The 11798-nt window shown below is 50.3% G+C and overlaps 6 protein-coding genes across 6 annotated transcripts; 3 read left to right on the forward strand and 3 right to left on the reverse strand.

Moving 5' to 3' along the window:
• Positions 1–278: 278 nt before the first annotated feature.
• Positions 279–2200, reverse strand: F9C07_1680469 (kinase domain protein). The gene is made up of 5 exons (XM_071508308.1): positions 1616–2200; positions 1215–1552; positions 838–1157; positions 550–790; positions 279–491 (listed from the first exon to the last, which is right to left on the reverse strand). The coding sequence occupies exons 1-5, from the start codon at positions 1861–1863 to the stop codon at positions 301–303; spliced, it is 1338 nt and encodes a 445-aa protein (XP_071364518.1). The 5' UTR covers positions 1864–2200; the 3' UTR covers positions 279–300.
• A 338-nt stretch (positions 2201–2538) lies between these two features.
• F9C07_8733 (uncharacterized protein) lies at positions 2539–2931 on the reverse strand (the record flags this gene model as incomplete). Its single annotated transcript, XM_041286462.1, has 1 exon — positions 2539–2931. The coding sequence occupies one exon, from the start codon at positions 2929–2931 to the stop codon at positions 2539–2541; it is 393 nt and encodes a 130-aa protein (XP_041147937.1).
• Positions 2932–4384: 1453 nt separating this feature from the next.
• Positions 4385–7714, forward strand: F9C07_8734 (alpha,alpha-trehalose glucohydrolase TreA/Ath1; the record flags this gene model as incomplete). The annotated part of the gene is made up of 3 exons (XM_041293114.1): positions 4385–6124; positions 6175–6462; positions 6530–7714. Coding segments are annotated over 3 exons (3213 nt in total), but the record flags the coding sequence as incomplete, so codon positions are not given.
• Positions 7715–8038: 324 nt separating this feature from the next.
• Positions 8039–9522, forward strand: F9C07_8735 (putative mitochondrial phosphate carrier protein; the record flags this gene model as incomplete). The annotated part of the gene is made up of 5 exons (XM_041293115.2): positions 8039–8355; positions 8449–8868; positions 8917–9251; positions 9322–9347; positions 9401–9522. 5 exons carry the CDS (start codon positions 8039–8041, stop codon positions 9425–9427), a joined length of 1125 nt encoding a protein of 374 aa, XP_041147939.2. The 3' UTR covers positions 9428–9522.
• A 550-nt stretch (positions 9523–10072) lies between these two features.
• F9C07_8736 (uncharacterized protein) lies at positions 10073–10579 on the reverse strand (the record flags this gene model as incomplete). The annotated part of the gene is made up of 1 exon (XM_041286463.1): positions 10073–10579. One exon carries the CDS (start codon positions 10577–10579, stop codon positions 10073–10075), a length of 507 nt encoding a protein of 168 aa, XP_041147940.1.
• A 54-nt stretch (positions 10580–10633) lies between these two features.
• Positions 10634–10951, forward strand: F9C07_8737 (uncharacterized protein; the record flags this gene model as incomplete). The annotated part of the gene is made up of 1 exon (XM_071511817.1): positions 10634–10951. One exon carries the CDS (start codon positions 10634–10636, stop codon positions 10949–10951), a length of 318 nt encoding a protein of 105 aa, XP_071364519.1.
• Positions 10952–11798: the final 847 nt, after the last annotated feature.

Below are 11798 nucleotides of genomic sequence, written 5' to 3' on the forward strand. Positions count from 1 at the left end.
TATATAAAGTTAATATTAAATGTGTGGGATATGGTCAAAATTGGAATACCCTGTATGTGAGTATGTAACGGACTTCAAGTATTTCATTTTGACCGGGTGGTCGACCGATTTAGTCTACCTTAACGGCGGACTAAATCGACCACCCGGTCAAAATGATTTCTTATATTTGGTATCAACAGCGACGCACTACGTACTACCCTCAAGCCTGGTAAGTAGTTTGTTTGATTTACTGGACCTTGGTAGCGCTGAGTGGTAATAAGGATGATCTCGAGTCATTCCGCTAGGAAATGTTCACAGAAATCAGGGGCTTGTTTGCTTTGGTTGAAGAAAAGGATGTCCCGCCAGTTCGCCTGCAGTTTTTCGCACATTTGGATGCCAGAGAAGCATCCCCTTTGCGAGATCCAGAAACGCTTCCCTCTCCTCTCCCTCGAGGAAGGAAACTGTGTCGCCTAGTTTCCGGTCGGGGATCAGGTCTTCGTAGAGAAAGAGACCTAAGATGTTTCGTGAGTCTGAGAATAATTCATTCAAGATAGGCAAACTCAGAAATACCATTATTGTCAAAGAATGGCCCACAGAAGTACTCCTCCGCAGTCTCGCATACTATGTCGTCTTCTCGTCTGACAGGTTCCGGCCACGAGTACTCTCGCATGTATTGATATCTTCGTATGATCTCTGGAGGGGGTGGACCGAGTAAGGCCATCATCTCGGCGATGTGTAGTTTAGCATCGTAGCGACCTTGTTGATCATGGATATGCTGAAATAGCTCTTTGCCTTCGATCATATCCCACAACTGGTCTGCTATTAGTGAATGCAACTATAAAGGACAACGGGACGCACGAGAACACCAAGATTCCAAATATCCGCAGGCATTTGCCATCCAATACCCAGTATCACCTCTGGCGCCCGATAGTGGTCTGGCTGAATAGGCCAGACGCCCCAGTCGTCGTCTTCCTCGAGTCTGGTTGCCAAGCCAAAGTCGACAAGCTGTGGTATACTTCTCAGGCTTTTGAGTGGCCCGAAGTCACTACGGGATTGATACACTGGTCGTCCCGTCGAATCAATCTTGAAAGCCATTGGTTTTTCCAGCTGAGACTCCAAGAAATCAGTAAGCACGGTTGGATCCTCGAATGAGACCATGATGTTTTCAAGCTTTAGATCTAGCCGCCGCCTGGGCTCAGTATCGCGAGGAGAAGAAAGGTCGAAGATGAACTTACCCGTATGAACTGTCCTGCATTGTTTGTGAAGATAGTCAAGCCCCGTAAGGAGAGCACGAATGTATGTTTTAATGAGGGGCAGTGGCATTCTTCTATCGCCAAAGCGTCGCTGATACATCGACAATGGCTCCCTCATAGGTGGATACACAAGACACGAATGAGGACCTTCTGGACCATTAACTTCAAAAGAGTCTAGCAATGTTCGGATAAGTGAGCGGCCGCGATGTGATGGGTCTACCGTGGAAATATGCTCTTCAGCCTCGCGCTCATGACCTGCGGAACTCGCATTGTTATTAGCGATTTTCAGTACCACGATGCTCTCCGGCTCTTCGATATGCCTGTATGTTTGTTAGAGAGAGACAGAGAAAGCTTCAAATTAAAGATTAATCATTGAAGGTTACCCTTGCAGATCACGTGCCAGCCACACTGTTGAAGACACGCCCCAGCCAACCTTCACCAGGGCTTGATAACGATTGGCGAGTACCTCTCCAGGCTTCGCCGGATAGAAGTACTTGGAATTGTATACTGGCGAGATCTCTTCATCAATGAGTATACCGGGCGGTAAAGGTGGCCCGGGAGAAGGCATGGGAAACGGTTTCTTGCGAAGCAAGGCGGATAAACGAGGAATGGACGGTTTTATAGTGTTCATTACATAGTTATTCCTCGTAAGCCAACGGGAGAATGCTATTTCAATGGTTGTCGAAGAGGAAGAAGATCAAGGAGCCCGAACACGGCTAGCTAAAAGTGATCACGTGGCAGATACTCGTAGACTACTTAGACTACTCAGATTGCTTAAACTGCTCAGCACCTATCCCAGGGATGACTATTAAAAGACTTCTGCCAAAGGGCCAAGGGTACTTGTCTGAAGAATTGTCCATGGATTAGGGTAAGTATAAGGTAAGTATAGCGAGTCACCTTTGAGGGTGAGCAGACCACTGATTCACCCGGCTCACCCTCTTAGAGCGGCATCTGGAGCAGGCGCTCGCAGTTTTTGCACGTTAGATGTGTGTTATATGAGATGATTAGAAAAAAATGCAATTCTGAACCCTGATGTGGCTACTTCAGCTTAATTTGTAGAGTCAGTAGCGCCACTTTGTCGACAAGCATACCATTAAATCTGCCAAGCGTGCCAACAGTGGAGTTGCACTGAAGCACAGACGAAGCGAAGGATGCTCGCAGCTAATGTTCCTGCTAGCCATGCACGCGACCTCGTTACTAATAGATTCCACATCCCGAGTCAATATCGGACCCGAAAGCCGAAATCGGGATTCACCTCCGTAGAAACAACCCTCATAAACATCACCACAACAACAAATATCAGCCCTCAAAGTACCGGCCCCCGCTTTGACTTCAAAAACTTCATAACCTCTACATAATGCTCATCATCTCCATCCAACACGGCCTCCTGCTCACAAGCCTCCAAAATGTCAAGCACATATTCCTGACAATCCCATTCCAGCGTCTCATTGTCGACGCGAGCAGCCTCTACTGCCGCTTTGACGGTGGGTACATCAACATCTCCAATTTCGCTGACCAGCAGGGACATGATCAGGGAGTCGGAATCAGAGGGCTTGCCGCGGGATTCCATCTTTCGGAAGGTGGGGTGTTCACCGTCGACTTCGAAGATGAGGTCTTCGGTTGCGGTGTGTAGGTGGAGAGCCCAGTGTTGGTAGTTGCCATAGCGGGGGTAGTAGATTGCGACGTAGAGAGAGGGCATTGTTTTTGACTTGTGGGTGGTGAGGAGTATGAATGATGTGAGTGTGAGGTTATTGATGTTTGGTCTGGCCCTGGTTGAGGAATTATTATAGATAGAGATATATCATACTGGACCAAGTGGAGAGAAAAGTTATGTAGGGATCATGTTGAGATAAAGGCATATTACTAGTTAATCATGGAATCTCTTTGTGATACTGTGGTGAATGTTGCCTGCCAGGCACCAGAATGCATGCCTGGTATGGTGCATTCCGCTGCCTGAGCGTGGAAACCGACAATCGTATATATGTCCTCAATCGGACGCGCTAGTTTATGCTAATTTAAAGTTATATTAAGGTACCAAGGTGACATTTCTATAGGTAATAGGTTAAGCAGGAAGGATCAGATCATGCTGCTAGCCTGCTACCCCTTGCTAGTACCACGACCGGCGATAGACTATAGATCGTCGATCGCTTAATCGAAGTTTTGGGTTTCGCAATCTCTCGGATATGTTTATGAATAGGTCTATATGTCTTATGTATCACTGGGTGATAAGCTATGCAATGTCATGGTCTCTGCTGAGTCTACGACATAATTCAGTTAGGGCAAGACTTGAAGAGGAATACCAACCAACGACTTTCACGTCACAAAGAAGGAAAAGAAAAAGAGAAAAGACATAAAAGTGGAAAGACTCAGCCACAATGATTGAAATAGCCTCAAATCCTTCCAACTTTAATACTATTAAATGTTAGTCACTGTTAAGGTGGAAATGGTGCCATGCTTTGCACGGAACCCTGGATGATAAGATGGCCAAGACCAGACCAAGAAAAAGATGATGTCAAGTCGGGCATCGCCATGTAACCTTAACGGACAATTACCGGCCACACTAAAACCCAATGCAAGAGGCAATGATCGACTCGGGATGAAGCCCTGTCGGCTCAGTTTTCCATTCGGCCAATCCCGATCTTTACAGTGAGCGACTCGGTATAGTCGGATGTGGCTGATTCAACCCCGCAAATTGCTTTCATTCATTCATTCACTGGCTTCTTGGCCGATCCAACCCTTGGGTCACGGTGACAAGTCTGTGCGACAATCCTGCCTTGGGAAAAATACCTCAACGTGGACCCAAGGACCGTATAAGTACCTGTTTTGAGTAGTGGCTTCTCGAATCGAACGGGTGGTACGGCTGGTTAAACTCCGCACCGGTGCTCCAGGATCTGCGTCTGTCTTCCCCGTCCGGGATACGAGTGTGGGGATTAAATTTATTCTACGACGGGGATAGACTCCTCCACACTTAAGCTTCTGCCTCTATTTAAGTGCCTTGGTGGTCCTGGATTTTTCCCGCAAGAAATCATTCAGTCTAATTTTCTAGTGCTGTCTGGGAGGCACTAACAATGAAACTCAGGGTATGTAATTTTCTATTCACTCCACCCTCATTAGGGCTCCAAAGAAAAGACCAAAAACTGACTAGACACTAGAATCTCGCGCCCTGGGCGCTGCTCTTAACAGCAGTCCATGGTCTTCCAAGCCAGGGGACTCAAAACAAACATAATCCCCGTGTCGCTAAGATCTTAAAGCGACACGAAGGCTCTAGCCAGAAGGCCAAGGATTCAAACAACGTGTATGAGACTAAATTCGACGGCGTAACTTGGGATGAGGAGAATTGGCTCCTCAAGACAACTACCTTAGACCAGGGCCATTATCAGTCGCGCGGCTCTGTAGCAAATGGTTACCTGGGTATCAATGTCGCCAGTGTTGGCCCCTTCTTTGAGCTCGACGAAGAAGTAGACGGCGATGTCATCAACGGCTGGCCTCTCTATTCACGGCGACAGTCGTTCGCAACCATCGCTGGTTTCTTTGACTCTCAACCAACCACAAACGGTACCAACTTCCCCTGGTTGTCTCAGTACGGATGGGACACGGCGATCAGTGGTGTTCCTCACTGGAGTGGACTGATCCTCGACTTGGGCGATGATGTCTATTTGGACTCCACTGTGGATGACAGCACCATTACCGATTTTCAATCCACATACGATTTCAAAGCTGGTGTCTTATCATGGTCGTATACCTGGTCTCCTGCGGACAAAGGCTCCTTCGAGATCACCTATCGACTGTTCGCCAACAAGTTGAACATCACGCAAGCCGTGGTGGATATGGAGATCATTCCGTCAGTCGATGCCAATGCGACCGTGGCGAATGTGATCGACGGGTACTCAGCGGTACGAACCGACTTTGTGGAATCGGGTCAAGATGACGGTGCTCTCTTTTCGGCTGTGCGGCCCTGGGGAATCTCCAACGTCACTGCATATATCTATACGAACCTGACCGGATCGGCCAACGTCGACCTGTCGTCCCGCGCTCTCGTGACCGGAAAGCCCTACGTGAACACCAACGAGTCATCTGTCGCGCAGACTGTAAATGTCAAATTTACGGCGAAGGAACCCGTCCGCATCACCAAGTTCGTCGGCGGAGCCTCGACCGATGCTTTCGCAGACCCCAAACAGACAGCCAAGGAAGCTGCTTCTGCGGCACTGGCAGCGGGCTACAAGAACTCTCTGGAGTCGCACGCCTCCGAGTGGGCTAATATTATGCACGAGAACTCGGTCGACCGCTTCACCGACCCGACCACCGGAAAGCTCCCTGAAGACCAACATGTTATTGATTCGGCCGTCATCGCCGTCACCAACATTTACTATCTGCTGCAGAACACTGTGAGCCAGAACGCCATCGCAGCCGTCTCTAACGCCACTGTTAACGAGACTAGCTTCTCCGTCGGCGGACTTACATCCGATTCCTATGGTGGCCAAGTCTTCTGGGACGCTGACGTCTGGATGCAACCAGGTCTTGTCGCGTCGCATCCCGAAGCTGCGCAGGGTGTGACCAACTACCGAGTCGCCAAATATCAACAGGCGAAAGAGAATGTCAAGACGGCGTTTACCAGCTCTAAGAACCAGACTCGGTTTGATCCCTCGGCAGCAATCTATCCTTGGACCAGCGGCCGTGCCGGAAACTGCACAGCGACTGGCGCCTGCTTTGACTACCAGTATCATCTGAACGGTGATATTGGTCTTTCTATGATCTATCAATGGGTCGCTAGCGGTGATACGGAGTATTTCCAAGAGAAGCATTTCCCTATCTATGACTCGGTGGCTACGCTGTATTCCAACCTTGTTGAGCGTAATGGATCTAGCTGGACCTTGACGAACATGACTGACCCGGTAGGTACTGCGATTCCGAACCGTCCCATCGCAATACTAATAGTCTTTAGGACGAGTATGCAAACCACGTTGATGCAGGTGGCTTCACAATGCCCCTCATTGCTCAGACTCTGGAGAATGCCAACACGTTCCGCCAGCAATTTAACCTCGAACCCAACGACACTTGGACCGAGATCTCAGAGAACGTGCTTCTGCTGCGCCAGAACAACGTAACCCTCGAGTACACTTCCATGAATGGTACGGCCGTGGTCAAACAGGCGGATGTCGTCCTAGTCACCTACCCACTGGCCTACGAGAGCAACTACACAGCCGAAATGGCTCTTTCCGACCTCGACTACGTAAGTTCCTTACTCACCTGAGATACCACTTCATCATCATCGCATACTAACACTGATAACCAAAAAGTACGCAAACAAGCAATCCGCCGACGGCCCCGCAATGACCTGGGCCATCTTCTCCATCGTAGCGAGCGACGTCTCCCCATCCGGCTGTTCAGCCTGGACCTACCACCAATACTCCTACGATCCCTACACCAGAGGTCCCTTCTTCCAGCTGTCTGAACAAATGCTCGACAACGCCAGCATCAACGGCGGCACCCACCCCGCCTACCCATTCCTCACGGGCCACGGCGGCGCCAACCAAGTCGTGCTATTCGGATACCTCGGCCTGCGTCTCCTCCCCGAAGAAGGAATCTACATCACCCCCAACCTACCCCCACAAATCCCCTACGTCAAATACCGAACCTTCTACTGGCGCGGCTGGCCCATCGCCGCCGAATCCAACTACACCCACACCACCATCCGCCGCGACACAAAGACCGCCCCCCTCTCCACCGCCGACGAACGCTTCCGAAACGCCACAATCCCCGTGCACGTCGGCAGCGACGAAGCGGAAACCCACACCCTCCAACCAACCGGAAGTCCCCTGATCATTGAGAACCGCCAAATCGGCACAATTCCCACCATGCAAGGAAACCAGATCCAATGTCAGCCTATCACGTCTCCGGATGAGCACAAGGCAGGCCAGTTCCCCATCTCTGCTAATGACGGTGCGACGTCTACGAAGTGGCAGCCTGCTTCGTCGAATCTCTCTTCTATTACTGTTACCTTGTCGGATACGCAGTTGGCGAATGCCGTGTCCGGGTTCCATTTCGATTGGGCTTCTGCGCCGCCGGTTAATGCGTCGGTCATTTTCCATGAGGAGGTTATTGACAATCCGGCTTCTGTGTTTGCGTTTGGGACTCAGGACCAGGCTCAAGCTGAAGGGGATGAGAAGTATAGAGTTGTTCTCACTTTGACGGGTATTGAGCCCTCGACGATATACACGGCGGAGGAGGAGAACCAGGTTCGCATTCCGGTTGGGAATACGACTACTACGCAGCTTAAGGAGACTGTGAAGGCGTCGAAGTATGCGACTTTGTTGATTGCTGGGAACCAGGCTCTTAGTGGCGAGCAGGAGGATGCAGGTGCCACGGTGGCGGAGTGGGTGATACTGAGCCAGGAAGGTGGACAGTCTCAGTCGGCGGCTACTGCGCAGAGGAGGGGTATGAATGTTAGGGATAGGGCTTTGTTGGAGAGACTTCGGAGGTAGGTTGTTTGCTTCTGTGTGATTGGTTTTATTACTCCTAATAGGAATGAATTTTCCTCTCCGATGAGTGATCTTGCTATGAAGGTTTATTCAACGTGATTGTTACTAGAGATTGGCCTCGTAGTATAGCCTCTGCTACCTATCTTGCTGGATATAGTACATGGATATAGTACATGGATATAGTATAAGGATATGGTATATGGATAGAGGATCCACCAGAACGGGAGATGCCGACGGGCCGACAGCCCCCATTCTACCCAAAGGGGTTAGGGTTAAGCGCCGTGCTATAGAATAGCAATCATATCACATCATCGATCAGGCCCCCAAATGCAGGCTGACTTGGCGTCAGCAGGTTCCGGATTATTTCGGGACGGCCTTGCCCGGTTGTTCCTGATAAAAACCACTTTGCGACTCTCTCCACCTTCTCCGACAAGCTTCTGCTTCATCCTGGTGTATTATTCTCCACTCCACCAATCAACCGTCCCTTCATATCATACCGACAAGATGAGCGCTACCACAGCCGCGCCCGTGGAGGCCAAAACCGAGCCCCAGAAGCTAAGCGGCTTGAACCTGTATTCGCGATTCGCATTCGCCGGAGCCGTCTGCTGTTCCGTCACCCACGGAGGTCTCACCCCTGTCGATGTGTAAGTCGCGCCAATTCTCGCGAACAACCAAAACGACATCGGCTACAAGCAAAAAAAGTCGCAACAAAGTGACTGACAGATACCTTTGCACAGCGTCAAAACCCGTATCCAGCTCGACCCTGTCACCTACAACCGCGGCCTCATCGGTGGCTTCCGCCAGGTCATCCAGAATGAAGGCGCCGGCGCCCTTCTAACCGGTGCCGGTCCTACATTCGCCGGGTACTTCCTACAGGGTGCGCTGAAGTTCGGTGGTTATGAGTTCTTCAAACAGCAGTCGATCAACACTATCGGCTATGAAAATGCCAGAAACAACCGTATCGCCGTCTACTGTGTTTCGTCGGCTTTTGCGGAGTTCTTCGCTGATATTGCGCTCTGTCCGCTTGAGGCGACCCGTATTCGTTTGGTGTCGGAGCCGACCTTTGCTAGTGGCCTTGTTTCTGGGTTCGGGAGGATTGCTCGTCAGGAGGGTCTTGCTGGGTTTTATTCTGGCTTTGGGCCTATTCTGTTCAAGCAGTATGTATAACCAGGCTCGGTATCTGGGCTCATGACTCACGTAGATAGGGTCCCATATACCATGTCCAAGTTCGTTGTCTACGAAAAGGTCGCCGAGTTCGCCTACGCCAACTTCTTCGATAAGGAGAAGACTAGCGACGGCATGCAGACCGCCATCAATCTTGGTTCCGGTCTGATTGCCGGTTTCGCCGCCGCCATTGTCTCTCAGCCCGCCGATACTATGCTTTCCAAGATCAACAAGACCAAGGGTCTCCCCGGCGAGGGCACGACTAGTAGATTAATCAAGATCGCTAAGGAGCTGGGTTTCCGTGGTTCTTTCAGCGGTATTGGTGCTCGTCTGGTCATGGTTGGTGCTTTGACTGCCGGACAGTTTGCCATCTACGGTAAGTATCGGATGATTCTAATCACTTGGCGAGGATTGATGGGTCATGTCTAACGCATTTTTTTTGGCAGGTGACCTCAAGAAGGCTATGGGCGCTGTAGGTCACCCTTTTGGAATTATGCATAGAGTGTTACTAACTTCTTTAACTAGGTTGGAGGTGTCGAGATCGCGAAATAGACGACCGCGACTAAGGAGGTGTAGAATGATGTACATCATAGAGCATAGAGGTACTCGGGGTATCCTAATCTACTATAGACGAATGTACATAACCGTGCTAAATTTTATTTACCTTAAGAGAGCCTAGACTTTTGCGAAAAGGAATCTTTCCGTATATCAATGACTGGATATTGTCGTAAGGAGCTCGAATATGTCAAATATGTGGACGATGTTGCGCACTGGAACGGCCGCACAATGATATAATCGCCTGGAGCGGTTTTATTGGTAGCTCTGCAGTTGATCTCTTCTATTTTAAGACAACGAGGTTAAACAGTCATGGTGCGTTGTGTTTATAACCCGTATTACTCAATATAAGCGCATCCGCACCCTTCTGCTAAGTGGACATTAGGGTTAGTATTAGCTAGGAAGCACTGCGTGCCCTTGTCTATCCCGGACAGGCGCGCATCAGCACCGAGGCATGGCTTCCCGAATGCCAGTATCTGGACACAAACGTCCTGATTCTCACTTCGTGATCTGGTGGCTCAACGACAGCCAGAAAATCGCAGCGCAGCAATCGTTGCGTTAGAAGCTATCGATAAGCATCGGTTCTCCGAGTATTGGCAGAAACCCGAGTCACAGCCGCAACTGCCGTGCTTCTGTCCCAAGTTATGCGTCGCAGAGGACTTGCAAAACTTGCAGGTCTCTGTGACGAATAACGCGGGAGATGCTGTCATCGAGAAGAGTGTTAGCTTTGTGGCTGCCCAGCCTGAACTGAGAAATGGGTTCTTGTGCGCTCGGTCGTTCAATGAGACCCGCGTAATACTTTTTGCTGGAGTCTCGTCGCCTAGCGATGACCTGGGGAACATGAAGCAGCTCTTCCGACTGCCAGACAGTCGGCACCTTGCTTGCTTCTGATGACGCTCTAGACAGATCACGGAGTCCGGTAGGATCCTCGACACCTGCCGGCCTGCTACCACGTCGATTGGAGGAGAAGGTACTCAGGGAGATAACGGACGCGACTGACATTGTCGTGACCACGGTAATGAATGCCAGAGAGTTGGACAAGCGCTGCTTTAAGCCGAACGCCGTAATCTTCGACGAGGCGAGCTTTTTCAGGGATCCAGAGTTGTTTCCCCCGCTTTCGATTCTGTCCAGCGTCAACCGGGTCCACATGGTAGGGAGTACAAACAGCTCAACCCTCTAACCTTCACACTCGAGGGCCAGAGAATGTGGAGTGTCTCGGCATTCGAACGCCTCCATATCGTTGGTTACCCGTCCGTGATGTTGGACGTCCAGAATCGCTCCGACGCTCGCCTTTACGCTCCCACTTCCGAAGCTTTCTACGATGGACAGGTGCGGTCAGCTCGTATGAATTGCTCCATGAGCGTAGATTGCCTGTTTGACGGCGCCGTGACTGTGCAGTGGAACAATTGCACATGGCGTCTCCCTCGGGGATTGGGTTGGGCCAGACTTCCCGCGACGCATCCAAGTCGATCATCAACCAGGGAAAAGCAGAGATTGCCATCCGCTTGGCGAGAGTCATAATCGGTACTGTCGAAATGTTCTTATTGTCTCTCCGTACAAGGGGCAGGTGGCTTTAGCCGCCCAGAGATAGGAAGCAATATACCAGGGAACTGAGACGAAGCCACGCATCTAGATCGTCGACGGGGCGCAGAGGGCCAAGATCGCAATCGGTATGCTCACGAAGAATAGCGGATATCCGGGGTTCATGTTCTCGTCACGTCGCATGAACGTCACGACCTCCAGGGCAAAACACTGCGTGGCCATCCGCGTAAACTCTCCTCAAATCCAGTATCGGGAGACTGTTGATATGTTCGTTTTCATTGGGGAGAGAAACTAGTCATGTACTTCAGTCAGATACCAAGTGCGTCTTGGTACCCTATCTGCTAGCCATGAGAATCAGACCTGTTATTCCTATCCTTTCCATTTGTCTACCGCAAGTCTTTATTTCATCACTTAATGCGCCTATTTATTGATTGGCTCGACGAATCTTTCTGCAATTTCTGCTCACTGGAACTCTACAGGCGCAGTCGCTCATGTACGTTTCTACGATAATTTTATAATTCAATCGTCTTCCTCAAACACTGCATGTCAGCTTCTGCGACTACGGCTGCTATGTATATGTGATTTCGTGGCCAAGAAGCTCCTCAAATTGATTAAAGCCATTTGCAGCCGAGTTGCCGATTGGCCAAATCATGCGATGAGGCGGAAGATGTGGGACTTGTTGAGCATCCAACGCCTGGAGTAGCTGGTGGTACCTCAAGTATCCAGCCAATTTGGCCGCCTATCTCTGATTCTGCGCTTCACCAGCAGGAGAATCAGCCTACGACGTTAAGCGTGCGACGAAGACAGCAGAGTCCTGGCAAGACGC

Source organism: Aspergillus flavus, chromosome 5 (genome assembly GCF_009017415.1).
Source record: "Aspergillus flavus chromosome 5, complete sequence".
Classification (NCBI taxonomy): Eukaryota; Fungi; Ascomycota; class Eurotiomycetes; order Eurotiales; family Aspergillaceae; genus Aspergillus; species Aspergillus flavus.

What these genes read in the sequence shown, in the direction of transcription:
- F9C07_1680469 (XM_071508308.1), bottom strand. Translation starts at nt 1,863, where the DNA reads ATGAACACTATAAAACCGTCCATTCCTCGTTTATCCGCCTTGCTTCGC. An exon ending in TTTGGAATCTTGGTGTTCTC is followed by an intron (nt 791 to 837) that starts GTGCGTCCCGTT and finishes ATAGCAGACCAG; the next exon opens with TTGTGGGATATGATCGAAGG. An exon ending in GCCATTCTTTGACAATAATG is followed by an intron (nt 492 to 549) that starts GTATTTCTGAGT and finishes GAAACATCTTAG; the next exon opens with GTCTCTTTCTCTACGAAGAC.